The sequence below is a fragment of the Phaethon aethereus genome, assembly GCF_964289735.1.
Source record: "Phaethon aethereus genome assembly, chromosome: 6".
Taxonomy (NCBI): domain Eukaryota; kingdom Metazoa; phylum Chordata; class Aves; order Phaethontiformes; family Phaethontidae; genus Phaethon; species Phaethon aethereus.
The window spans coordinates 43,545,705-43,573,650 of record NC_138580.1 but is presented as its reverse complement, the minus strand read 5'-3'; the positions used below and the strand labels follow the sequence as shown (position 1 = coordinate 43,573,650).

The window sequence follows — 27,946 nt, the reverse complement described above, 5'->3', positions numbered from 1 at the left end:
AGTTATTTCGAAGAGGCAAGCTCCATGGTGGAGCCGGTGTGATTTCTGAACAGCAACAGCAAGAGCAGTTCTCGCCAGCTCTTAACCCAAGTAACAGTGGCCGATGTGAATGTGTTCACTTTGATACATGGTGGCTGTGTGACACCTAGGTAAAAAACCTGGGGGGAAGCGGTAGGAAACCACTACCCAAGATGTACTATCTAAACAACCAGACGTAGCATCATGTAACCTCTCAAACCAGTGACTTGAGTCTTGCCGCAGGCTCACTAGTGTGCAGCAAATCCAGGCAACACCAGAAAAGCTGGACTTCTGAGAGCTGTGTGGTTGCCAGCCTAGGCATAGCTACAAGGGCAAACAGATCCTCTTGTCTGCAATTGCAAACTTGACCTCAAGATAAATAAAAAAGATGTTTATGAGAAGTGCTACTGTTAAAGACCATGGACTTCTTGCACTTACTGATTTGTAGTGTGGGCTGCTGACCGAGCCACTTGGTGTAAAAGAAGCTCTGAGTCCACTCCATGTAAAGATGTTGCTGCCTGTTTATGCTGTGGCTCATGAAAGGCATGGGCTGGTTGTAGAGCTTCAGTTAATGTCAAGAGTAAAGCCCAGCTAGGTGGGCGTAGATCATGACCTGCCTGGTGTAGGTCTGAGATGAAGCTGAGGAGCGTAAGTGTCCCTTGAATGATGAAGCACAGCAAATGTGGTTGCAAAGACAGATAAATGCTTGTCAGTGAGCTGCAGCTCACCTGAGATACCTCCCCGAGGCAGCTGCTGTCTGAGCTGTGCACCTCTGTCGTGGAGGAGGGCAGGAGATGCATGTGAGGAGTCAAAATGCTTTCTGGGGATAGTCTGACATCTCACATGTTGACACTTCTTGCCATCAGTTGCAAGTAAAAGCTTGTCATAAACAAAATGCCTACTAAATAATTTACCTTTCTTATAAATTATATTAATAAAGGCTGCTCTTGGAATTGTAAACACTTGTTTTTGTCAGGTTTTGCAGTCTGTCATAAATATAACTTCATTTTTTCAACAGTAAACTCTGGTAGTTGCAGGAGACTCTATTCATTTTCCTGCCATGAATTCTGACACCAGTTCCATGTGCACACCATTGTAAATGCACTGCGTAGTGACTCACCTCTTCCATACTGCTGTCTGCATAAAAATTATTGAGAGTGACACTCAGACATTTGATATTAACGTCAAGCTTTATTGCTTACTGCTGTTAGACTCACCTCATTTCTATGTTTTCTCTAAAATAGCGCAAATAACAACAGAATGTCTATGCAGTTTGGGTTTGGAAAGCTCAGAAGAGAGTTTTTGCCTGAAGCGTGTATTTTCAGCCTGTTTTTTTTTTTTTTTCTGTTTTTGGCAAGAAGTGCACTCGCACACTCTGTGAAAGTGTTGCTGCAGAGTTAAGTTTTACTTACCTTTTCATGTATTGAAAGTTGTGAAATCAGCTGTATGTCATGAAGAAATCAATAGACCTTTTAGGAATCCACTGCAGATACACTTCCCTCTGAGCATATGGTAATCTAAAGCAGAAATGTGACAACAGAACAAGGAAGAGAGGACTCCTCTTGGTTTGGTGTCAGTCTCTGCTTTCTGTGCCTTTTTTTTTTAATATAGGGTGATTGAGAACAGCAAAAAGGTTGAGAAAGTGCATCCATCCTCCAGGTTGTTATAAATAGGATCTAAATGGTGAATATAGAATGAGGAAAACAGTGAGTATGATAAATTTGTAAAATTCGGATTTCCCCAATGCAGTGCTCGTCTATAAAACCTCAGGGGAGCATGCTACACAGAGAGTATCCTCTGTGTAAATAGTCAGGAGTCGAACACAATTCATATGCGCAGATCTGCAAAGGCCATTGTTGGGGTCTAGTCTGTAAAGGTGGTGTGAGATGTAGCGGTTTGAAAGAGCACTTCTTTGGATGCTCGGGCATGAGATTACTTCATAGACGAGGTAGAGGACATGGCAAAATCTTGGTGACAGGGAAAATTTGGTCTTTTGTTGCTAAGCTAAACTGTGAATTGTAGAGCAAAGAGGGGATACAAGGCACCCCAAGCTGTACTCCCAGGGAGGTATCTCAGCAGGAGGCATCTCAGCAGCGTTTCTGAATCGAAGTAGTTTTCGGTTCACACCAGAAATTTTTCAGATGGCTGAATTTTTCAAGCTAAACAAAAATACTCAATGGATAGCAGAGTTTTTATATAAGAAACAGACTTCATCCAAAAAGATGGTACAACTTTGATGGAAATTTTGCAACAAAATAATTGAGAGCTGTATGTAATTATGCATTATTTCTTCCTCATAGCAAACAGCGAATATATGAATATGTGAAATAACAAGGAGGTTAGAGAGGAATAATAAGAGGTTACTAAAAGGGTACATGTTATATGTCGGTCAGACCAGGTGTAATTTGTTTCTCCTCACACAGTTTGCTCCATCTTGCATCATTCAGCAGAGTGGCCCCGCTGAAATCAGTAAGATTCTCTGCAAGAAAAAGGATCACTTTTGCCCGGTGCCTTATTTCCTTTCTAAAAGCAAGCTAACTTTCAGCTGGGTGTGGGAGTGTGCTTTCAACAGTGTATTCTCTGATGGAGAAAGTATTTTAGGAGACTCCCAGCACCCATGCCCAGATGCTGCACCCCTCCTGCACGCTGCATCTCCCTGCCTCTCAGCAGTGGTCCCACAGTTGGTTGTGGAGCTGTGCTGTAAACCAGACTAGAGAAACTGTCTCTTCAAAATACAAGGCCAAGGTTTTGATTTTGTTTTTTTAAAAAAACTTGAATGATGTCACTGATCTGACTTTATGGAGAGCTGTACAAGCAACAAAATTAGCAGGCTGAGGAAGGTCAAGGCAGTGATAGGCAGAGTGCTCTTCAGTCAAGCTTGGTGCTGGGGAGATGATGGGGTGCAACTTCACACTTTATAGCAGCAGCAGATTACAGCATCCTTTGGCTGTCATCCTCCTTATATTTTTTAACTCTTTGGAGCTGCTCAGTGGCCAGATAGTCAAAGTTGTTATTTCTTTTTCCTTGTCCCAGAAAAGCAGCTCATGTGTGTAGTGGTGGGAACACTTGAACCTCCTAATCTAGGTGCCAGTAAGGGCCACTGCAGTGTGTCAGCTGGCCTGTCTGAGGAAAAAGGAGAGCTGTGGTTTTGATTTGCAGCTTTTGTTTCCCTTCTCATGCTTAAATAATTTTCTAATTACTGCTAGAAGAGCTTTAGAAATTTTGTTGCCTCATCAGACATGGTAGGGCTTAAACATCACCTCAGCGAGCCCCTGGTAGAGAGTGAACCAAACAGTTTGGTGGCTCTGAGTGATCTTCTGTCTCACAAAAGGTGGCTCAGAAGTGAAAAGACAGTTCAGGATGAGTAAATACACCTTTGTTTGAACTTTCTGGCATTTCACCAGGTTGCCTTTCCTCGTGCTGAGCATCACTTGCAGAACTGCAGAGTTGAAGCTGAAAGAGTATTGCTGGCATTCGGCTGCAGGTATCTCCATCCGCACCAGGTGCCCCAGCTTCCCTGGCATTAGATGGCCAACTTGTTCATGGAGTTCAGCCCAACAACCATGGTCGTACTCAGCTGCTGAGTAAATCACCATTAACTCTAAGGAGATCTAGATCCCCAGCTCAATTCAAGGCACCTATACGTAAATGCTGGCAGTCTTGGCCTACATCCTGTGGCTCATGCTTTGTATCGGTATAAAAGCTTGTATTTGAAGTGTCAGTTTTATTTTGAAGTTTTATAAAGGCTGTGAAAGAAAATTCTTGTAGTAACTTAAAACAAGAGGATGCAGAATATGTAAAATACCGTCACAAGAGGCATTGGTTTTATGCTCAGCTAAGAGAAGCATCTCAGATTTTTCCAGTGAGAAGTTTTACGTTGGAGGGTGTATCCCTGCCCGCTCAGGTATGCTTCCCCTTCGGCAAATCTCTTATTTACGTGCCTTACGTTAGACGTTTCAGCATCACCGCTGGCGTGATGCAGCAGTCCTGTATTCTGCTTGCGCTCGTGCTTCAGCGCTCTTCTGTGCTGCAAACGTGGTGCCTTTTTCCTGCTTTAATGGTGAGAAAAGGTACTGCATGGGTCCAGTCTGCGCTGTGATCTGCCCAGTGAGACTGGACCCGAGATCAGGTCATTTTACGTGGGAGTGCTGCGTTTTTGCCCACGGCCAGTGCAGAAGAGATTTAAACTGCTGAATTAGTGAAGGGGGAGTTGTCGTCTGTTATCACTTTCTTGAGCCATCAAATGCTCCTAAATGAGTACTGTGCTGTGGTCTACAGCCACTCTACTGCAGTGTGGAAGGGTTCATTTCTGTGTTACAAACTACAGCTGAGCCTTGGAAAGTTTGAGTTTGTAAGCTAGATTTAAGTCGTTTCAGTTACTTAACTCTTTTCTGGTACTATTTTTAATGTGAAGAAAAAATCCTTTGCTTAATTGTTTCACTGGAAAGGCAACACTGTCTTTAATAAAGTTTTCTGTAATAAATTTTGCTCTTTCTGCTCTGCACCTCATGGTTTGTAGGGAAATTTGCCCCATTAACTTCAAAAGAAGTTGTGGTTTCAGTAAACTTTAGTACCAGATTGACAGCATTTGTTGGCATGCATTCTGACAATTCATGCTTGTAAACTGGAAGGATGAGGCAGTTTTACCATTTCAGGACGCGATGCCTGTGGCCTTTTGAAAACTGATGCGTGGTGTTGGTGTAGCTTCTTCTCAGTTTACATCTATAAAGGTTTTTTTTAGTGTATGTGCTAATGGAAGTGAGAAATTACTGTTTGACAGAAAGGAGTGCAGTATAAAAAAGGAACAACAACAAAGTCTCTGTGCAGTCCCGCCTTTTGACTCTGTTACAACCTGCAGAACTTCATCTGGGTTTCATTATTTATCTCTGCATTATTTATCTTTGCATTACTGCCAGTTTCTGATACAAGTATGTTTCTATAGATAAATATATGTTCTGTTATTGTAACAATTTAAATTTAAAGCCAGTTTTATAAACCTAAGCATTATCCAACCCTGCCTAATGAATATTAAGAGCTTGAGGCTTTGATTCTATAAATGGTTTGTGCAAACCTTGTCCTTGCAGTAAGCCAGCTTCTTCAAATCTGGCGCTCATGAGCACGTACCGCAATGGTAAATGTGATACAGCACACCCCAGCAAAACAGCAGGCGTGTGCGCACTCATAGGGTAGCTCTTGTAATACCAGTCCATACAGTTCACCTTGCAGAAGCTTGTTCAGGTGTCTACACTCCTCCTTTTCTTTTAATCAAAAGAAGTTTAGCAAGACAAACTTTCATTTTCTGTGCTGGAGAAGGTCACCAAGCGTGGGAGGAAGCAGCAGAACACAAGCTCTGGAAATACTGAAGGCTGAAGCAAGGAACAGGGTCTGGCAAAGGTTTTATTTAGGGAGCTAGGGCTTGCCAGAGGAATGCTTCAGCCTTTTTTAAAATGTCCATCTGTCACTCAAGTACTGTTCATGAAAATTAAAATGCGATGTGCCTCACTGAAGGAAGCTCGGTTTGTGTGTCTGCAAGTTTCAGATACAATTCTAAGACCCCAGTTTGCAATGCTTCGTCTTGAATTCTTTCCAGATGTTTCTTCCATAAGATTATCCGTGTCTGTAGCAGTCCATATGCTTCTCTATGTTTGATGTAGGTAATACTGGAAATAACAAGAAAATACTATTGTGATTCATTTGGCACTTGAAATAGCTCTGTGCTTACAAAGTTCTAGTCATGGTAAGGTCCTTAGAAAGGCATCTTGGCCCCGGGAAGCAATAATTTTCACGTGATGTCTTTACTTTGATGTTTGGTTGCTGATTGTATTTTCAGTGTTATACAAAATATGCCTTTATACAATGTAAAATATGCCTTGTTTTTTATTGGCGCAGTATTTTTACTCATTTGTTAGGGCCAGCTTTTTTAACAACAGGTGAGTAAGCTAATGCACATTGCCTCCATTTTCATCCTTATAAAGATACGCAAGGAAATTTTTTCCTTGGGTTGCAATTTTTGTTTTACTCTTTTTTAAAAACATTTTACAAGTCTTGTAGCCGATGTGTAGTTTAGTTTTTGCAGCAGTGAAGCAGTGTATAGTTTCTAGCCTGAACTGATGATGATGTGTAGTCATGCCATCCCTGCACAAGCTGCAGGAAACAGCGTTAGCTAGAGCCGAGTTCCCTGTTTTCTAAGGGAAACCTTACAACCGGCTTCAGGATGGGCCTTTTAATAAGGACAACTGTTCTATATGAGCTCAAGAGCTTCTGTTGTGCTCATCTGTTTTATTCAAGCACCAAAAGAAACTTTCCTGCTGCTCGTGTCTGGGTGTTGCAGTTGTACTCAAGTATGCTATTTTAATAGTGCCAAGCTGTTTGCAAGTATACCTCAGAGAAAGGACAGTGAAAATACTCTGCAGGAGACTTTGAGGTTTTAAAAAAGACTTTGTATGACTGTTACACACAGATTGAGAGCCAAAACTTGATCAAATGAACACAGCTGCAAAAAAACTTCAGTATTTTGCTCCTCTGCATGCTGTATCCCTGCCACCAGACCTGATCCAGTGCAGGTCACAGTGGTGCAGACTGGGATTTATGTTTGGAGTCTATGAAGCAGCTAAAGTGAGCACTCTGCATATTTTCAGTTTTCAGATTCAGTTTTCTCCCTGCCCATGGATATTGCAAGCAACTACATGTGTCCTTTCTGGCAGCAGGATGTGGACAGTTTGACTAGGGTGTCAAGGACAAGCATTCCCCTGCAGTGGTGAGGTGCTGAGGTCTTGCTGACACAATCCTTCTTGCGTTCTGGCAAGGATGGTTTGCCCACTGCCAGGTGGTTTTTGGAGGCATCAGCTACTGTTTCTGACTGTGGATCTCACAGTTTATCTTTCTCTGATTGAATGATCCTGTCCATCTCTGACATTAGGGTGCTGGAAAATGCATCACCAGACATGTTAGTGGGGAAATAAAGTTATGGAGCCTGCTCCTGAAGTGGATGCTGACAGTAGACCTGTCGCTATAGGTCATCTTACTCAGTATTTCATTGAGCATCCTGTAAGCTGATTTCCGAAATTCTGTCAAGTGTCACAGTAGCATTACTATAGTCAAGAGGAAGGGTTGAAAGTCTGGTCCATTGTGATTGACTGCTATTATGTCTGGCAGATGTTACTTGTTCCATTAAAAAGAAAGTGTTTTTTTGTTTTTGTTTTGTTTTGTTTTTCCCTCCCTCTTAGGTGGAACGTATTGGGTATTCAAGGAGCCTTACTTAGCCTCTTTGTGGAGCCAATTTACTTCTCTAGCATCATCTTGGGGAGTTTATATCATGGGGATCATCTATCCAGAGCCGTATACCAGAGGATAGCAGAGATAGAAGATCTACCACCTCTTTATACACTCAACAGACCTTTACTTAGTGGCAAGTATCTAATGGAGAAGGCCGTGCCGGTAACAAAGTCTGTTCCAGTAGTAATGTGATTTTGCAGTTCTCAAAACCTTGCAAATTATGTACTGTGAGTAAACTGCTTTCTGGTTGCAACAGAGAAGTTATGGTTTAAACCGAATATAGACACTTGGTCAGAAATGCCATAGCAAGGACTCTTTGTGAGTTAGAAGGCGGAAAGAACTGGGGTATGAACCTTTGGAGGCGGATTCACATAACTGCTGTCTGGAGCGTGCCCTAGCAATATGTGAGGCAAGTTGAAGGCCCCAGCTTAGTGAAACCTCTTCCCACCCATGAAACAATGTGTTAGCTCTCACTGTCACTTCTCTTGCCATTGCAGATATTTGTTGAACGGCCACAACATTAATCAGTATGCCAAGATAGACACATTTGGTTCACAATTTCTAAATCAATAACCAACTAAAAATGGATGAAGAGAACATCTCAGCTGCCATTTGTTGGTTGTATTTTCGTCATCAATCTCTGTTGGATGCAGCATTGGCTTTAATTAGCATGGCACCCAACTTGTTTGCATGACATAATAATCATAGTATTTTAATTTTCACTTTGTAGGCTAATGCACAATTGCTGCATTCAGAGCCTGGTGGCACATTCTCTGAGAATATTTTTAATAGAGTATTAAGTATATATCTGATAGCAATATGGCAAGCCCCAGCCAGTGTAGTTAGCAGTTGTCATTTGCAGCTGCTGTTGAACATTTCAGTACTGTGCTTTGGCTTTGTGCTGATCCTAGGCTCTAGTGGGGCTGAGAGGAATGGCAGTATTTGAATTAACAGGTCATAACTTCTAACTGAACTGTGACTCTCATAGGAAAGTTCTGAAGTGTCTCAAATTCTAAAACTGCTACTTACAGTAATGCTGTGAAAGCTTTAAAACTGAAATCTCTTATCCTCCCTTTCGTTGTGTGCATTGCTTTGTTCTGTAGAGCTTGGCTTTTGGCACGTGACTGTTTATTTTCAAGGGGAAAAAAACCTCAGTATTTTAAAGCATGTTGAAAGTTTGACATGAATTTTGAAAACAGATTTAGTGGGGAAAAGAGCATATTGAACAACCAGCATTTCTGTAGATAAGAAAGGATTCCCTCAACTAGGACGGATTAAAATGTTAATTAACATATTTTTCCTTGTATTAGCAAGTAAGTAACAGTTACAACACTCACAGTACCAAATAGTAAATTGTTGTATGGGCTGATACAATAGAAACATTATGGACTGTTTCTCCCTGATTTTGGGGAATTTTTATCAGTTCTTCAAGTGAGCAGGTTTGGGGTGGGGTGGAAGAGTTTTTCTTACCCTTTTCACAACACATAATAGTACCATGTCATGTTAAAAATAATTTTTCTGAAATATTGATGTTATCTACTTGCCATGAAATAGCACCATCTGTTTAAACAGTTCAGCCAGGACCCGCTGAGCAGCAGAGAGAGTTCAGAAATGTTCTCAGCTCTTGAGTTTTCATGAAAACACATGTCTTAAAAACATGTCTTAAAAACGTATGGGAAACTTGTTTGGGAGATTGGGCAGAGAATTGTGTTGATTGATTTTCTTCTACTGGTTCAGTCTTGAGAGCTAGTCTTCTGACCCATGCTGTTGGATTCAGATGGGGCGTTTCTGTAGGTACTCATCTGCTCTTTGATTTACTTATCTTACAGTGTATTCTTACCTGGAACAAGCACCGCACAAATACCTCTCCCCAATTCTACGTTCCTCCTGGTACCACACACACAACTGTGTGATTGTGACTGATTTCTGCCAGAAGGATGAACTAAAAAGAGAAATAGCTGTCTTTCCCCACTGTCTCACCTGTTTAACACTTTACAGAAAGCACTGTAAAAAACGGGGTTTTTTCCTCTCATAAAACAAGTTTTATGTCTGCAAGGACAATTGCATTAAGTCAGACAGAGTTATTGTTACCTACTGCTAAAAATTGTCTTTTCATCATCTTTCTTTCCTCATAGGAGATTTTCTACTTATACCCCCTTTTGCCAGCAAGTTAAATGTGAACATGCACATCAAAGTAGCTGGTTTTCAGCTAGGCGATGCGGGAAACCCGTATGTTGGTAGAAAACTCCCTCCCTGTCCTGACTCTTGGAAGCCTTGGTTGCAGGACCCAGCTTTTCAGGATGCCTTTGGCACCACAGCACTGAGAGCATGAGAGCCCTCACTGAGAACTGGCCAGCTCACTTGAAGAGAAGACAGGTTGGAACCTTGTGACTTTCTAGAATAATCTGAAAAGCACCAATTGCTCAATCAAATAGAATGAGGATGATTTTATAAGTCAGCCAATAACAAAGTGCCAGTCTGCAGGGTAGTCTGCACAGACTCTTTTTGGAGCCATTGTGGGAGGTGGGCATGAAGGTGCTACCCCGGAGTGGAAGTAGGGTGACAGAGCTCAGTACATACTCCGTTCAGAGAATCAATCAGGCTGTGAAAATCCTCGGGAGCAGAAGTCACTAAGTATGAGAGAGCCCGTTACATATAAAAGACAAGCTCTTCATCACTGGAGGCAACTAGTGTGAGCCAAATTTCATCAGGTGTCTGTCCTTATGGTTCCTGTTGCTGGTAGGGGTGCTCAGATGCCCCAGGCCTGAGGATGTGGGCTAATGGCTGGGCCTGTGACCACAAAGCAGATGGCAGGCTGGGCCCCAGCGTGCTCTTCTGTCCGCGACAGCTACTCAGCCGAACTCTGAACCCCGCAGTAAGCGTCTGCTTTTGTGGACAATGCCTTTTTTTCTCTTTAGTTGTGAGTATAATATTAAACAGTCAGAAGTTTTCCCTGTTTTGATGTCCAGTCAGCTGGTAGTTTCTTATGCTTTAGTTTCTCTCGAGCTTCCTATCTTTTACCAGAGTATTGTCAGAAATTACATTGTTGGCTGTTTTGACCGGTTCCCCGTGGTGCTGCTGACAGGTATTTCCTATTCCGGTTCTTGGCTGAAACATCCTGAAGCAGTGTCACATCTGCTGATTATCTTGTCACCAGTGTAAGAACGGTTGCTGTTAGGTAAGATCTCAGTCTTACCTAAGGTACGATCCATCCAGCCCAGTACTCTTTCCCAGAGGTAGTTTGGCAGTGAAAAGCAGAAGGAAACAGTAAGCCTCTGCAGATACCTTCTGAGAATTGCAGCAGTAATCTGTGGATCAGGGACATCCCAAGTCAGGTATTGAGAATCTTTGTCGTCAGAAATCCTTAACGGAACTTTCATACAGCAACTCCTGGTTTTGTTTTTTTAACTGGCTTCAACTTTTTACCATCTGCAGCCCCCTTTAGTAAGGGGGCCCGTAGGACGTATAAAGATTTGTGCAACGGAATTTCCTTTCTGCTTATTTAATTAGGTGCTCCTCAGTGCTCTGTATGATACAGGCTATAAGCAGTTGTGTCATGGTGCTCAGTTTTCTATACCTCTGCAATATTCCTATGTAAGTCCTATTTTTTGCAAGCTGAAAAGTTTTCGTTTGTTGCATAGAGATCCTTCCACATAAGCATCATCCCTTCCATTGTACAATTGCTTTTTTGAGCTAGTGAGACCAGAGCAGCACCTGATACTCAAGATAAGGCAGCAGTGCTGATGTACATGGTGGCATCATGATAGTCTGTTCAGTTCCATGATCCTTCAGTAAAAATTCCTTACATTCACTTTTCTTCCACTGATTACTTTGATCATTGACCTGATCTTTCGGAAGAAATTAATATTGCAAACTAAAATCTCATTCCTGAATGGTAGTACCCAGCTCCAAGTCCAGCACTCCTTATGTAAAATTGCTTTGTTTTTCCCTCATGTATATTACTACCCAATATTAATCTGTGAGGAATTTCATCTGCCTTTTTATTGCCCAGTCACACAATGCTGTGAGCTTTTTTTCTGCTGGTCTTTGAAATTTCTTCTCTTATTTACCTTCTTAAGTAATTTAGTACTATCAACAATCACATTCACTTTGTTTCCTGCCCCCCCCGCCCCTTTCCAGAGCTTGAGGCTTTCCAGGTGTGTTGGCTCTTGCCAAGGAGACCATCTTCATTCAAGCTTCCATTAAGTTTGTTTTTAAGGTAGATGTCACACAGACAGTCCTTCTCCCTGGGCTCTCTAAGAACTAGTGTCACACTGGCCACCTCCGGTCTTCAGTTACTAAGGCAGTTTTTTGTTGAGTCTTTCCCAATATTGCTGTATATCTGTGCTCGATAGGGCGGTATCATAGTTCCTGCAGCCTTCCTGGTGCAGAGGTCACGTTTATTGACTGTTAGTTCCCTGGCATACCTCTAAACCCCTTAAAACTTGGAGTCGCATTGGCCACCTTCCATCCTGGAGAACCTGTGTGGTTTCCAATGAGAGGTTACGCACCGTGAGTGCTGCTCCTGCTGCCTCATCTTCAGTTTCCTCAAACGTGTTGAATAACGCCTGGCTGCCGTAACCAGTGTTCGCTTACTTCGTACACATATCCTAGAACTATTTTTACTGGCACCTCAATTTGAGATGGCTTCTCTGGCATGTTGCCTGTGAAGAGGGGCTCTGGCCTGGGAACCCACCCACCCTTTTTGCAAAACATTCATTTGGTTTTTGTACACAAGAAGGCTTCAACCACCACAGCAAGAGTGGTTATGACACATGTTCGTGCCTCAGCACTCTTCTGCATTCTGTCTACGTTTGCATTTTTTTTTTTTTTTTTAACAAAAATAAATCCCCCAGCAGAACCTTTGGTGATTTTTTTTTTTTTTTTTTTTTTTGCTGTTTCCTTGGTACCTTATCCTCCTGTTCACATTGGTGTTCTTCAGCTCTCTATCTGCTTTTTAATGAAGCTTTTTTGAGCTCTGTCCTCAAAGAACTGTCAAGTTTTACTATTTATATAAGCACAAAGAGTTGTGACTTCTGCTTTTGCTTATTCTACCCCATTATAATATTCACCAATAACTTACGAGTGATGTTCTCTAAATAGCTTAGTTATACCGGTTTCCAAAGGAGAATAAAATATTTTACTTTCTATCATAGCTTTCTCTCCCTTTACTAGTTTCAGCTTGTTGCACTATGTTCATGTCTAGATTTTGAGGGGGAAGATACGATCCACCTAAAGTGTTAGCAGAGGCTTTGCTTTTGGGATGATCTTTATTCCCTGTCCATGCTACCCGTCATCCACCTTCAGAGACTCCTTTGCCATCTCTCCGGCGTTTGTGCAGATAATTAAGCAGCAGAACAGGGTGTTGTTATTTAAGTCTATTTGAAATTCTGAGTCTGGGTTTTTTTTATTTATTTAACTCCTCAAAATAACCTAAGGAATGCAATTGTATAATCGCCACGGAAATGCAGTGCATACTGGATGTTCAGCTTCCTCATCTTTCTTTGATTTGCTTGTGATGTCACTGGTGGCTCTGTGGCTGATAGGGCAGGAGCAGGCACCTGGCTTGTGCGAGTGCTTGTGATGTCACAGCTGTTTGAGTAGCTGATAGGGCAGGAGCAAGCTCAAGGAGCAAATGGTGTTTTGCAGTACTTGATGAACTATGTCTGATCCCTGTACTTGTTCAGTAGTGTATGGAACAAAAGCAAAGGTAACAGTATAGATATCATTAAATTAAAGACAAAATATGACTGACCTGCTTGTCGTGTGGTGGCAATTTCTTAGCTGCCTTGCCCCAGTAGCTTTGGTAAAACCGATTTTTGGTTAAGGGGGTTGTCAGCATGGGTCTGTTTCATGTAAGCTTCACAAAAGCAGCCTGAATTTAAATGCTTTTGGAGACTCAGAGTTGAGATTCATTTTGTGTGCACCCAAAATGTACAATTTATTAGGTGTTTAGGTGCAAGCCTCGTGTTGTGTGACTCATGGAGCCGCAGTGTTTGCAGTGTTTGGACTTCAGTGGCACAGGACATGCGCAGGCGTCGTGCATGATCAGCTCCAGTCTTCAGGAGGTGTGATGCACATGTTCATTGCCAACTGCTCGGACTGCAGAAAGCTGCGATCAGGACTTTTCGACACTCATTTTGGCATAAAGCTCTGTTCTTGCTGGGTCTTCCTCAAGTATTGCTTGCGTGATATTCTTGATGGTACCTGCTCAGCAGGGACCACTGTCTGCCCTCCTGGGTTGGTCAGTGTGCGGATCCCACATACCTGCTCATTGCCTCACAGATCGGTGGGTGTAGATCCATGGCATCCTGCCGTATTTCAGCTCCTGGATGCATCTGTCGTAAAACATATCAGAAAAGAGCCCTTCAGGAAACTATTGTTCCGATTCTCAATTTTTTCAGCTTGTATTTTAAGAAAATGGGGAATGGTAGGGTTATTTTTTATTATTTACTTACTCAATTACTGCTTATCAGTCATAGTGACCAGGTTGACATAAACCAAGTGTAAAAAATACAACAGCTTCAGGAAGTTCAATATGATTGATATTTCAAAATGTTTCTTCATTAAATGAGGAATTGATTATAGTAAGCAAACTGAATTTCACTGGGTCGTTCAGACCTCGTAGGTCCCACACGCTCTCAGTGCTGGGCCCAGAGGTGCCGTGAGACCTGGGCCAAGTGAGCCACTTGGGTGGCACTCGGGTGCCTGAGGTTGGCTTAACTTTGTTTATTAGCTTGTGTTTCAAACACCAGCAAGAAATGCATCCTGCTGCAATGCATTCAACTCAATTTATATTTCAATTCAGTTCAATTTATACAAATTTGCTAGATTTTATAAAGTATAGGACCTAGTATCACCTCGGAGTAGATTTGAAATAGGTTCTCAGTGAGAGTTGTGTTAAAGTAAAAATGGGGTCTTTACTTATTGGAAAGAAAAATTTGCCCTGTTCCATTGTTCCCTCCTGGTGAGACAACAGAGACACCTTAAAGGTAGAGTTTTACCACCCTTGTAACGTCTGCAGGATCAAAACCAATGTGCTCCTCGGCTTTTCCGTAGTGCGCACAACCCAAACTCATGGCCCTGGCTGCTGCTCGTGAGCACTGAGCGCCGTCCTGCTGCGTGCGCGGGAGAGGAGTTGCACGTGGAAGGCAGCGGCTGCATGATCTTCAAGCACGGAACTGCGGCCATTATGTGTCAGTGCATCTCTGCAGCGCTGGGGGAGTTAATTTATTCCCTCGGGGGAATAAGTCCTGCCGTAGGCAGCTGGGGCAGCAGCCGGACTCGCTTCACACTTGGGTTAGACTTCTGGTGGCTTTGCTTCTCCATCAGCAGAAATGAAGCCATATTTGAGAGGTGTCGCACAACTTCACATCTGAGCAAAATGACCCGAGTCCTCTCTCGAGTCCCGCGGTTCGCCATTTCTGGGCACTGTAAGTAGCAATGGGCATGTAAAGTAGGGCGGCAGCTGAAGCACAGACGAATTTGTGCTGGAGACTCAAATGTCTGCCGGTTTTGGCTTTCTGCGGAGGATGCTAAGGATGGGGCTCGCTCTTGTCTAACTTGGATGCCCACAGCGTCAGTGCCGCTGCCCGTGTTAGTCACGCCGTGCCATGGCGTAGTCCGTAAGAAGGAAGAAATAGTTTGGCAGCTTTTAATGAAACGCACTCGACGGCTACTGAACCGTAAGCATCTTCATGCCTTGGTTTTTAAGGCATCCTGCCATTTTGTACTGCTGCTCTGACCCGACTCCATTTTTATAAGCAGAAGCAAAAAAGCCCATTGTATGCACTTCTGAACAAACACGACCTCTCCAAATAAGACTGCAGCCCAGATTGTTAGCCGAGATGTAACTGTGTGTTGAAACGTGACCAGGGTTCATCGTTCACACCCGTTTTGAAATGAGATAAGCAACATGCACCTAAATTTTTACAAGAGCAGACTGAAAGGGAATTTATTGGAGAATTAAACTGTCAAAACCTCGCAGTATCTGCGCTTTCCTGCACTCAGCTAGTCCTGCTACTGAGTGGGCTCCGAGAGCAGCGGTTTCTTGTGCAGGAGCAGAGCAACTTTTTTTTTCTGCTTCATAATTATTTGCAGGTTAATAATTAGTTCATTGGCTTGCCTTATAAGCAAGACCAGATCCTCCTGAGATGGATGTGGCAAAGCGCTCATGTTACTGTCCCCGTGGAGCCTTGCCACAGACCTCTCCGCGCTCTGCTGAGGAGGCTGGTTTTTCTTCGGCTCCAGCGATGCACACTTGCCCTGCTAGGAAGGACAGGAGGAGAGAGCACTTTAGCCAGGATGAGAATGAGATGTGCATGGCGATATCTCTGCGAGCCGGTGAGAAATCTGTAGGAGAATGTCCTCGGAATAAAAGATCTGCTTGTAAGACTGCCTAGCAGTGTGATTTCAGTAGCTCTGCTGTATCGCTTATTCTCCAGTCAATACAAAAATCAAGTATTAGTATTTGCTATTGTCATTAAACATTGCTTTTCTTTCAGGTATTAGCAATGCAGAAGCCCGTCAGCCAGGGAAAGCACCGAACTTCAGCGTGAACTGGACAGTAGGAGACACTGGTCTTGAAGTTATTAATGCTACAACTGGCAAAGATGAAATGGGTCGTGCATCTCGCCTTTGTAAGCATGCTTTTTACAGCCGCTGGATGCGTATTCATGCAAAGGTATATCTTCCAGAGTGCTAGATTTTCCACTTCTCAGTTCTTAATGAAATGTCTGTGCGTGCTGCTTTCTGTGTTCAGAAGCCGCTTACTGAGCCTATTTTAAGCTGAGCCTGACATTAGCTACTGCTCCATGTAGTAATGGAAAAGAACAATGCGTTTGTTTAGCTTATTCTCTAATTTGATGATGTCTGGTCCAAAACATGTGCAAGGATCTAATCCTTGGTTTATAGCTAAGTAAACAAAGGGTACTATCTCTTTTGAGCATGCCTTCTCATTTTAATTTATTTGGAAGCATAATTCCAGTTTGAACCTGCTGAGGTTTCGCCTCAAAGAAAAGTATCTGCCGGTGGCTTTTCAGCATCTAGATTTCTTCCACTGAAGGAAGCTGACAATCCAGAGAAAGCAAAAGGCCGGCTGGCTGGGGTGAGACTAGTCGGAGAGTGCCTGTGCCGCGGCGTGGCATGAGCTGCAGCCCAGCTCGCTTTGCAAGAGGCAGAGGTTGCAGCTGGGTGTGGTGAAGCTGGGTGCAGAGCCACCATGGCTGGAAGGAGCGGTACTGTGGAGTAGTAGTTCATTACCTTGTTTTAATAATAGTTGTTTTAATAACTCAGTCACTCTCAAGCTGTTTGGCTTAATAGTTTCTCGTCTCTTTTTCTTGTCTTTAACCCACACAGCTTTCCTCCAGCTTGCGCTCAAAGATCCTCAAGCCTAACCTGTACCACGAAACCAAGCAAGGAGCCACTGAGTATCAAACTGCCAAAGAGTGTTTATTTAAAGCATTCCTGAAGGCAGGACTTGGCGCCTGGGTGGAGAAGCCCATAGAACAGGATCAGTTTTCTCTCACGGTCTAATTCACAGACTGCACATCACTTTGGAAAGGAAGTTGTTCTGGAAATTCCTGGTGTCCAGCATTGCTTTCTGGCATCTCCACAACCATCAAAACACCTTTTTACTGTTTGGAGTTGGGTTTTTTCCTTTGTTTTTCTGAAACTTCATAGTAACTGTTTCTGTTTTGCCTAAGTATTGAAACTCAATGATGATCTGACACATAATTGTATATTTTGTTACGGGAAAGTAATTTCTGGTGTATTTCTAGAAATACTTTTACTGTAGGGAACTTGCAGTAAGGCTGTCCTTACAGTATACAATGACTCATTTTTCTGGGTTAAAATAATTTCTTTTTTTAATTCAGTGTCATCAAGTGCATGAAGAAATGAAAGTTTCTCTAGGTTTTACACCACACTTTTAGGAAGTAGCTTCATTTTTTTAAAAGAAAATAGGTGACAAAGCTGATTCTACTCCTCTGTTAACTTGTTTTTGAACTGCAGGTATTTCTAGCATATAGACCACAGAGCCAGAATGGAGTCTGGACAGCTAGTTTTTCCCCACTTCCTTGCTCTTTAAAACCAGCTGCTGAAAATTTCATGTCTTTGATGTATGTATTTATTAGCCTGTGACCCAGTTTTTAACATGCAGCTTTTTATTCTGTTTTTAAAAATACATTTACCTCCCATTTACACACATTGTGAAGTCTTCATTTTTTTTACCATAGTAAACTGGAAACAGCAAAGTAATTATTTGTAAGTTAAGAAGTTTAGTCTATAACATGCAGAAACCTGTTTAGAAGTAGGCAATTTGTATATCCCAGGAACGCATCAGAATACAATAGGAACTGTAGCAGTAATATGACAACTTTAAAAAAAAATTGTTCATTTTAAGGGCACTAAGCCTGAATTGCCAAAAACAGTTAATTGCTCTCCTCTCAAAGAAATGAAAAGCTCTTTTATGGACAAAAAGTTGTTAAAACTTCTTTCCTGTGTGTTATATCTGCTTTCACCCAAGTTGTTGTGTCTCTGAGACTTCATTGCCTTTTGGCTTTACATGTGTGATGGTCTTCATAAAGCTAATTAGGTAAGTTGCTCTCAAACGTGCTTTTGTTTGCTTTGACGATTACTTAGGTGTTTTTCCTAAAGGTGTAGACACTTCTGCTTTATGTAAAAATGTAAGATAGAAGGAAAATATTGTGAGATCAATTTGATTAGCTAGTGTATAGAAGGCATTTTTAAAAACACTTTTTAGTACGTGATGTTTAGGAGCTATGGGACAATGTCCGGTGTCGCTTCTCTGCTCACATGGCGTGTGTGCAGACACAGCCCTTGGCTAATGCCCATCCAGGTATCACCTGTGCTTTCCGAAGAGCACCTCAGAGACCCTCAGTGTTCCCTTTGCAAATGATGAAGGTGATGTTTGGTGACATGAGAGTTCGCCTGATAAAACCAAATCAGTGCACCACCGCTCCGGCTGTTGGTTCCTGTCCCTCTGCTCCGCCACCACTTGCCTGTGCCGCACGGGACATCAGATCAGCAGGCTGGTCCGTGCTGTCAAGCCAAGTCAAGTGTTACTTTGAGACCCACGTAGTCAGAGATCCAGTTTAGAGTTGTGCTGGCATATCTGCAGAGGCAGTGGAGTGGAGCGTGGGTCCCTCCAGCCAGCTTCACAGCCAAACCCTGCATGTCATGAAGCTCTAACTGGAGTTACCGTACCTCAGCCCCAGCATCTCCGAGGGGTTAGGAAATACTTGGGGTGTTGGAGACTTTGATGTAAAACCACTTCTGGCCAATCATGAATGCCAAGGAGATGTGCTGCTTCGTTATTGCTCAAGTAGGAATCCGTTTCTAACTTCAAAACATGATCAGGCCTGAAAATCATTTGTGCATTAGGTGAAGCCTCTGGGTTGGTGTCTTGGAAGTAATGCACTGAGGTGCAAACAATGCATTTTTGGCTGTATTATGGATAATAGCGAGCACTGCTGTGGGAAGGCAAGCAAGCCTCTGGCCTAGTGATCCCCTTGGAAAAGACTGATGCTTCCAGAGCCTTTTCCAGACACCCCAGCTCCTCCAGGAGCAAAGGTTGCAAGCTGCAACAGATGGGCTGTGTTAGTTCAGCTTCATTGGCAACTTAAGTGATCCTGTCTGCTGCTTATTAAAACCAGGGGTGCTCCCATGGCCCCTGCCAGCCAGGCAAGTCTTTTGTGGTCATCATCCGACTGAGGCTTAGACTGACCTTTTCTAAAACTAAAAGGAATTTAACTGTAAGTGGTCAGGTTTTGCCAGCACTCAAGCGTCTGCCTTTGAGATCAACCTTGTCTCATTCATCTTGCAGAAATTCTGTTGTGGCTGTAGTTGAGTACGTGCATGCATTTCTGCAGGATTGAGGGAAAGCTGGTTGCACCGTGTGCATTTTCTTGAGATCACTACAGCTGTTAGATGAAATACACATTTTTAAGGGGCTCAATCTATTGATAAGTGAAGTCTGTTGAGAATTTCCGGCAAATTATTTTTACCCATCTTTCTGAAGCGCTTGTTCAAAAGTTGGTGTGTCTGGATTTTTTTGACAACGAGGAAAGTATTAGCTCAAACTATTTTTTTTATGAAGAAGTCACAAATATGAGCAATATATTTAAGTATTATTACAGACATAGTTTTTTAAGCCGTTCAAATGAACGATTATAACTAAAATGTAAAGGAAATATGTTCCATGCCAAAACCTTTTGATGAAGGAATGGTGTCAGGTTATTTATGAGGAATGAGTTCTCTTGTTTATAATTCCGGGATTTTAAGAAGTTAGAAATTTTCCAGGGTTGTATGCAATCCATATCTGTCTTCTGGGAGTCAATAAAATTCTGCTTGGCTTCCTTCACTTGCTTGCTCCTTTTTGTGCAGTTAATACGTGGAAAGAAGTTGGGAGGCAGAGTTGTGATTGCTGATGCTCCCATATTCCTCACAAATCACCATCACCAAGCCAGAATGGATAGCGATGTACATAATTTTGAGCGACTGCAAAAGATAAAACAACTCAGCTTCCAGCAACTGCCGAATGTTGTGGCTGACCTTTCTGTTGGGAGCTGCAAACCTCCCCGGTGCGTTGGGAGGCTGAGCGGTCTTGTCTGAAAAGCCTGGGCTGGGTGGATGGGAGCTGGCCTGCACGGGGACTTGCAGTGCTGCTCTGGGAGCTGCTTCGGTTCTTTCAATATTTTTTTTTTTCCTTATTTTTGATTGAATATGAGTGTTTGTCTCAGGATCTTCAAAGGACTTAAAGAGTAACAACTTTAATGTTGATGAATACTTGAAATATAATTTAAGGTGTTTTTCTCCAGATGACAGTCTGGCGATTATAAAATTTGTAGGTTAGTAAAATAGATAATTTTAAATATAGATGTTTGAAATATATATGTTCTGCAGGATCATTTTAAGAAAGTTTGGGCCTAAAGGTTAACACTTGAAATATCGGTTATGGCTGTACTCAGGACCTGGTAATAACTATAGATTATTTCTTCTTCTTGTGTGTGAAGCGTATCGTGTGTAGGAGCTCGTTAGCAACTGTTCTCCCCCAGCGGCATGGATGTCCACGTAGCGCTCGCGGCCCCCGCTCGCCCTCGTGTAGCTAGTGATGGTAATCGTGACTTTGCGTACTTAGGGATGTACAGCAGCGGGGTTTCTGTACGGTTGGCGACTTTTATCTTCTCCTCATCTTGGAGAAATCTTTTCACAACTGGTTACCGCATAGGAAACTCAGGAGTAGAAGATTTTTGTGTGCTGTTACTCTGTACATCCTCTAAATCTAAAATAACTTGCAGCTGAAAGTCTAAGGGTCTCAGAGCCCGTGTTGCATTTCATCAGTCCAGTTCTGTGATGTCGAAGAGTGCCGTCGACCCCAGGGAAAAAACCAAATCTCATCCTGCTCTCCCAGTGAAAATGTGCGTGAAATAAAGCTGTTGGTTCAAAGTGCTTGGTAGCGTGAAGAAGAGTGTGTATCTCATGGAAGAGTAGTGCTGCCTTGTGAAACCAAGCTGTCTATTTAAAAAAATAACCAACCAGGAATTGAGAACCAATTCTAAGAATTGCTCAGTTGTGGTCACTGCATAATTGAGTTGTTTTTTTTAAATATCAGTGGTTTTCTAAATAGCTGAGATTATTATTGCTATTCCTTTAATTAAGCTTTAATGCTTGGAAGACTCACCCTTGCAGAGAAGATGCGCTTTGAATTCTTTGCGTTTTTACCATCGTAAGAAGTCCACTGTGAAAATGATTCCAAGGTTTACTGAAAAGGAAGAAGAGCTGCAGTTCAGGTATACAGTCAGAACAAAAATGTCTAATGTTACTTAAAACCTAAAAAGCCACAGAAATAAAACGTATACAATATAATTATCCGGTCTCAGAATCACTGTGTGGGTTGGGGTTTTTTTGTGTTGGTTTTTTTTCCCAATACCAAGTGATTTCAGTTGAGTTTAAAAGATTACTTTAAGATCTTCGCTTAGCGCGCTCCTCTTTGGAGAGGAGCTGGCGTCTATCCCAGGGTTACCTAGAGCTAACAGAGGCACAGGTTTGGAAAGGGACATGAAGTAGATTTTGGAAGGGACACCAGGCTCGGTGCCGCGGGGCCGGGAGGGGGCTGGTGCAAGGGGCAGGTGCCAGCTGCTCCCCGCCATGGTGGCCTGAGCTTGGTCCCTGTCCTGCTGGTGGCTTGGTCTGATGTGCTACAGCAGTTGGTGAGTCAGCATCTGCCTGAAGCAGGAGGAGGATAGAGAAATTGAAATTGCTCTTTCTCTAGTTCCTAAAGCAGGAATGATGGCATGGCGTGGGATTTCTGCTCCCTCCGGCTCGCCGATGGAGAGCCCTTGGGCAGGAGGTGGGAGCACAGGCGGAATTGTCGGCTCGGCAGCGGGCGCTTCCCAGCCACCGCCTTTCCCAGAGACGTCACAGCACAGGCAGGCCCCGGCCGCGTGTAAAGCTGAGGCTTTTAGGGTGCATTGGGCTTGCCGCCGTTCCCCCACGGAAACGACTTGTCTGGAGTGTTTGCAACAATTTTTGGGTTGACCCCCAAGGAAGAAGGTTTCGTGGGTCTCTGTGGGCAGTTGGGATGTACAGCCATGGGTTGCGTGGTGTTTCACCGCTAGGCAGGTGACGTGTGTCCCCGAAACACACCCAGGCGGCTAAAGCTGAGGCCTGCCGGTACCTGCGCTGTCGTCACATGCCTGAGCTGCTACGGTGCTGCTGATAAAACCTCCTGCGTTGTTTCTGTTGAGCGGGTTGTGGTAGGAGCGATGCAAACCAAGGGGGGCTGCCAGGAATGAGCTGTGGCTGAAATCCTGAACCTGCCAGAGCTGCTGGAGAGCAGATGGGACCCGAGTTTCTCCTTCGGTCATGTCAACGTATGGTGTTTTTCAGAACCTTTGCAGCCAAAGGTCTGTCCTGTTGCCCGTTAATAAACGGGCAGTTAATTGTGCCAACAGCATTTGCATGTGCAGGAATGAGTTTTATGGCTTTATGTTTTGTTTTCTTCCATCATTTCAGAAAAGAGGAATTAAGAGCCGTCTTTGCTGTCAGTACCGAGGGCAGCCGGCCTCGGCGGGTGTAACGGTCTAAAGAACTTCTGTTCTCTGGAGGGAAAGATCCCCAGTCAAGGTCACTGCAGTGTTTTTTATGTTTTTAACATCTTCATCCTTATTATACCAATATCTTTTTGTTGTAGTTCGGCTAAGGTGTCTTTAACAAATTTAAGATCAAATGTGTGTGTGAATATATATTTATACATATATATATTGCTGTATATTATTTGCATTAAGCAATTACTCTTCCCCAATCTTCCTGTGTGATAGTACGAATACATTAGCTTTATCTACCTGGCGTAAGGATATTATAGAACACTCTCAGATACTGTCCTCAACACTTATTTTCTCCATTCATAATCCCAACTTTGAAGAGGAGACCTCGTTTTACCTCTGGTTTGTCGCTTTCCTTACAGCTCACTTGTTCCCATCCCAGTGTCACCGCTGAAGCACAACCCATCGGTCGATTATTCTAAACAATGAGTGTTTTGCATACTACCTTGCTTTGTTTAATTAATGTTTGACAGAGATTTGAAAATATAAAGAGCTATATCATTGCTAAGTTTCATCATTGTTTTTGTATATTGACATTGCTAGTGGCAGCAAAAAAATAAGTGAAACGTCGGAAAATACTGTGCGTGTCCTTAAAATGGTGGTTTTGGTTACACCCTGAAGATCTGGCGAGGAAGTAAGCTGAGGGTGTATTTCTGAAGCTGCCAACTTGATCTCTGAATCACAGCTTTTGCAAAGAGAAAGGGAGGGAGGAATTGCAGGCCTGGGAACGCAGGGCAGCGCCTCGCAGAGGAAGCGGGAGCGCCCGGGGCGTGCGGGCGCCTGTGGCTGGACATGGGGAGCACTGGAGAGGGGAGCTGCCCTCCCTGCCCGTGGGACACCGACCCACTGCCTGGGTGCGGTGTCGCTGCTGGCCAGAGCACGGGAGAGGGGAGGGCGAGAAAATACGTGACAGGTTTGCAGCTCCAGCGTGGACGCGTGGGCTGCGGCTGGGTGTGGGGAGGGCTGTGCGACTGCTGCCGCTTTTGGAAATGGTATTTTGCAGTTCACTGAAATGCCAAGTGGACGTTTCCCTGACTTCTGGGACTTTTAAGTGGTCACCAGGGTTTCCACTGGAGCGTGCATCCTCTGCTGGGTTTGGATGCTGCACGTGGTTGCAGCACCAAGCCCCGCTGCTGGCTGGGCTGGGTGAGCCCCGTGGGCTGGGAGCCCAACTCCCCAGTGCTGGGGACAGCAAAAGCCCAACCGCCTGGTGCTCACTCTTAATCAGTGGCTCTCCTGGCACAGTGGAGATGCTACTCTTGCATCCTGCTCAAGGGACATCTCTGTGGCAGCATCCAGAAACCACCGGCAGAGCCGGCTGAAGTAGGACGTTCCCCTAGCTGATGTGCCCTGGTAGTTGACCAGCCACAGAAATGTCTTCTCAGATCTGGGGCTGCAGCGACAGCTGAGGCAGGACAGGGACCCCCTGACTCCTCTGCGTGCAGCCCAGCCTCCAGCAGCAGATGCAGAGCTCACAGGCCACTCAGACGGTGTTCTCTCTGTGCACCTTTCCATGCACAAACCAGCATGAGTTTTGACGACAAAGCCGACTGCCATCTGGGCAGGTTCATCTGACCCCGCATGGAGGAAATTCACCCTAAAAAAGGAGACAGGTCCATGTCAGTTTAGCTCCACAACTAGCTTGTTGTGGGACTGATGTAGATGGTGGCCTTCAGACTGGTATTTCTTCCTCTCATCACCTGGCTTATCAGCTCAATTCCTGCTCAGGAGCAGGAGCAAGGTGGGAGATCCCTGCGTGGGTGATGCACCCTTTTTGGAAAAACCCCTTGTAAACTCCCTGACCTTATGAACAACAGGGAAAGCAAAGACCAGGCATGTGCAAAAGAAAGCTCCGTTAGCGTGAAAGTGCTTTCTGAGATGACGGCTAGATGAGTACTGTCACCAACCGCATGCCATGGTCCCCAGCACAACCACTAACTGGATGATGCTGGATAGTGGGAAGGTTATGGGCGAGGTGGATCAGTATCTTCTTGTGTGCTGGTGTATTACAGGAAGCACCAGTGTGCAGATACAGTAGGATGTTTTAATGGATTTTTTTTTTTCTGTCTCCTTCCCTATCTCATCTCTCACAGCCTCACCAAAAAGCTGGGCTCTGAATTTCATTTCCAGGCTTTGCAAATGACCTGAATCACTGCAGCTAACCTGTGTCCTCCGCCACAGTGTGAACATGGAGGTGCGGCCCGTTGGTGCTGCCGCTGACCCAGCTCTTCCCAACACGAGATCAGCCCAGACCTGGTCACCGTAGCTGCTCAGAATGCCACTTCTCTCCCTCCCACAGCCTGCACTGACGTGGGGCCTGTAAAAGCCCTGGGGCTGTGGCAGCCCTTGGCCCCCGCCCCAGCTTCTGCGGGGGGATGCATGTCCCACAGGGCTGCTGGCTATGGCACCATGAGGAAGCACCACGTGGTCCCTTGCAGAGTTCACGGCAAGTGGTAAGCAGAAGCTCACTCTCCTGAGCACGCATGTGGAGGATGCTTGCAAATGCAGCTGGGTTCAGCGATCGGAGGTCGAGGGCGGCCACCCGTGCGACCCCCAGGACAGGCAGGTCCTGGAGGGGCTGTGCTCGCTGCCTTGGGGAGCTGGCAACTGCTCTGGGAGGTGGGACCCAGTGGCAAGGGAAAATCTTTACCATTCTCAGAGGCAACGACTGATCATCAAGGCCAAGCTTCTCATGTTTGAATGTCACTGTCTCTCCAGCTTAACACTTAGGCTTCCCAATGAATTTGCATGTCAGCCAAAACTCGGTATTTATGAGGACAGCAAAGGTGTTTGGGATGTATCCATCTGCCAGATGTCCTCGTCTTGCTAATGCCCACGTTAGGGCTGGTCAAATAAAGATAGAGCTTCGTAGCAACTTCGTAGCAGTGGCAACTATTTTAGGTGCTATGCAAGAATAGTTGCATGCCTTTTAAAAACAAGCAAAAATATTCCCAGGCATGAGAAGCATCATTCCAAGCTTAGCAAGAATAGCAGGATTTGAAGTGGACAGCCAGAGTCATGGACACCACTGGGACATCTGCCATGGTGGCAGGCAGCCTTTGGAGCAATTTTTTTGAACTTCAAAATGGCAAGATGGGAACACATTTAAGTTCCCAGAAGGGCATGATGGTGTGGGAGAGGGTCCCTGGTTGGCCCTTGTCTGTGGGGCACCATCCCCAAGGCTGCTGTTGGCTGCTGTGTATCAGTGTCCCCAGCCTGTCCCCGTGCAGGGACAGGACTCGGTTTGCAGCCGTGGTTTTGCTGGTGCTGCAAAGGCTCGGTCAGCATTTCCCAGTCAGCAGAGCTGGGTTTGCCTCTCCAGCTTGCTGCTGGCCGCCCACAGGGTCTGGCTCGTTGCCACGTGGAGCTGCTGTGTCCTATGCCATGGCTCAGGAGGGAATTTTATCTCCTTTCCCTGTCCCCACATCACAGCAGCTGGTTTTGGGCTCCTGCCAGGTACCGCTTGGTGCAGGTAACAGGGAGCTGGCTAGCCCTGTCACGCATTCATCGTGTGGGCAGCGTGGGAGAAGATAGGAAGGAAAGAGCCCTTGTCCTGCCACGGGAGCAACGGGGAAGAGTTACTTTTTCCCCTGGGTTATTTTTGCCAACCAGAGGTAAACACTTTGAGGGAGGCTATGCATATGACAATGAGATTAATGGTGATGACCCATCACACTTTCTGTGAGACAGAGGACATCAAAAAGGTGAAGGTCTGTTGCTGTACAGGCACCTCTCGGTGCACTGTGCTGGCCTCTACTTACATGGCCATGTTGCACTCCTCCCTCCCTTCTTTTTTCGAAGGAAAAAGAGATACTCAGCCCCCTCTCTTCATGTACGTGGCTGAAAATAGTCAAATCTGTCACGTGTTACAAAGTGGTGAATATCAAGTAGGATCCTACTTCTCGGGTGGCTGTGCAGTCAGTGATGGGGTGCCGACAGCTTTTGAAGGTAATGGGTGCTTTTTCCATGGCTGTATCAAATGCTTCCATGGAAATGATGGGTGTGTGTATTACACAGCACAACAAAAGATGAACCATCTAAAGAGATCTGATTTCAACAGCAGACCAGTATGAGAGCAGGAGTGGGTTGCTGCAGCACAGTGAGATGGAGAGCTTGTAGAGTGCTCAGCCAGGACCACTAGTTGGTGGCAGGACAAATGTCATTTGACTGTATTACAAAGCAGCCCCTGATAAAAAGATATATCATCATGATCTTATTAGCCTCTATTCCTTCATCATCTAAACAAAACCACACCACTACCTCCCAGCCTACTCACAGAGGGCAGAGTGAGAAACAGACAAGGCCTTGGCACTGTGCAAGCACTGCTTACCAATAGCTGAAAAATTGGAGTGTTGTCAACACCATTGTGGTCGCAAATCTACAACACACCACCATACCAGAAAATTATCTCTGTCCCAGCCAAACTTAGTACAATCTCCACCTCTTATTCCATACTATTTGCATCATGCTCATGTCCCACAGTATTCAATCCATTTTCATCAACCACCCCTGCTCACTTTGCCATCCTTTATCATATACACAGGGATCATTTCCTTAGTCTATGGGCCACGCCCATTCAAATTTCCACTCAAATGTCTATTCGATTAATTTATTCCATGGCTTGAGCTTCATCTGTTGCGATGGTCATTCAGGACAGTGTGTTGTGTTGGACTGTTGGGTGCTGAAACCAGCTCAGGTTGGATCACTGCTGCACTTGCTCAGTTCCTCATGAGGTTCAGTCTCCGTTGGTTCAGGTGACTCCGCTGTAGTACTTTTGACATAACAGCAAATGGCACCATGTGACTATGGCTTCATATATACATACATACATACAACTCAAATAGTGATCAGCACATTCTTGGTCTGGAGACAGGTCAAACGTGAACAGGGTACACCTATGGGCAAACTCTTTCCTGTCAGCCAACAGGCTATGATCTTTCATACAGCTGCTGGTCATCTGAAGGAGCTGGGTGTATTTTCTCACATGACACCCATTCTCAAAATTAGGCTGCAGCAATTTTGCCGGTGTTTGTTCACCACCCACTTACAAGGCCACAAATATATATAATAATGTTTGAAGTTCATAGATTTGTAGGATACCCTGAGTTGGAAGGGACCCATGAAGTCCAACTCCCGACTCCACAGAGGGCAACCTAAAAGTTAAACCATATATCTGAGTGTTGTCCAAACACTTCCTGAACACCAACAGGCCATGACTACTTCCTGGGGAGTGTGTTCCAGTGCTTGATCACCCTCTCAATAAAGAATTTTTCCCTCATTTTGAATGTGAACTTCCTCCAATGCAACTTTAAGCTATTCCATCGTGCCCTATCACCAGACATTGGAGAAAAGAGATCAGCACTTTCCTTTCTACTCCCCTTCATAAGGAAATGGTAGATAGCCATAAGATTGCCCCTCAGTCTACTCTTCTCTAAGCTGAACAAACCTAGTATCCTCAGCCACTCCTCGTAAGTCACACCCATTTTTATTGCCCTCCTTTGGAAATACTCTAATATTTTTATATCCTT

General features: G+C 44.4%; 1 protein-coding gene across 1 annotated transcript in view; it reads left to right on the top strand.

Moving 5' to 3' along the window:
- The window catches only part of ADARB1 (adenosine deaminase RNA specific B1), a gene marked incomplete at its 3' end in the record, with an annotated part of 41,598 nt that extends 24,771 nt beyond the window's left edge, over positions 1-16,827 (top strand). The window contains exons 7-9 of the mRNA XM_082001359.1: positions 7,245-7,430; positions 15,805-15,976; positions 16,651-16,827. Of these exons, the coding sequence (XP_081857485.1) occupies positions 7,245-7,430; positions 15,805-15,976; positions 16,651-16,827 (535 nt within the window). The remainder of the gene's footprint in view (positions 1-7,244; positions 7,431-15,804; positions 15,977-16,650) is intronic.
- Between the last annotated feature and the right edge of the window lie 11,119 nt (positions 16,828-27,946).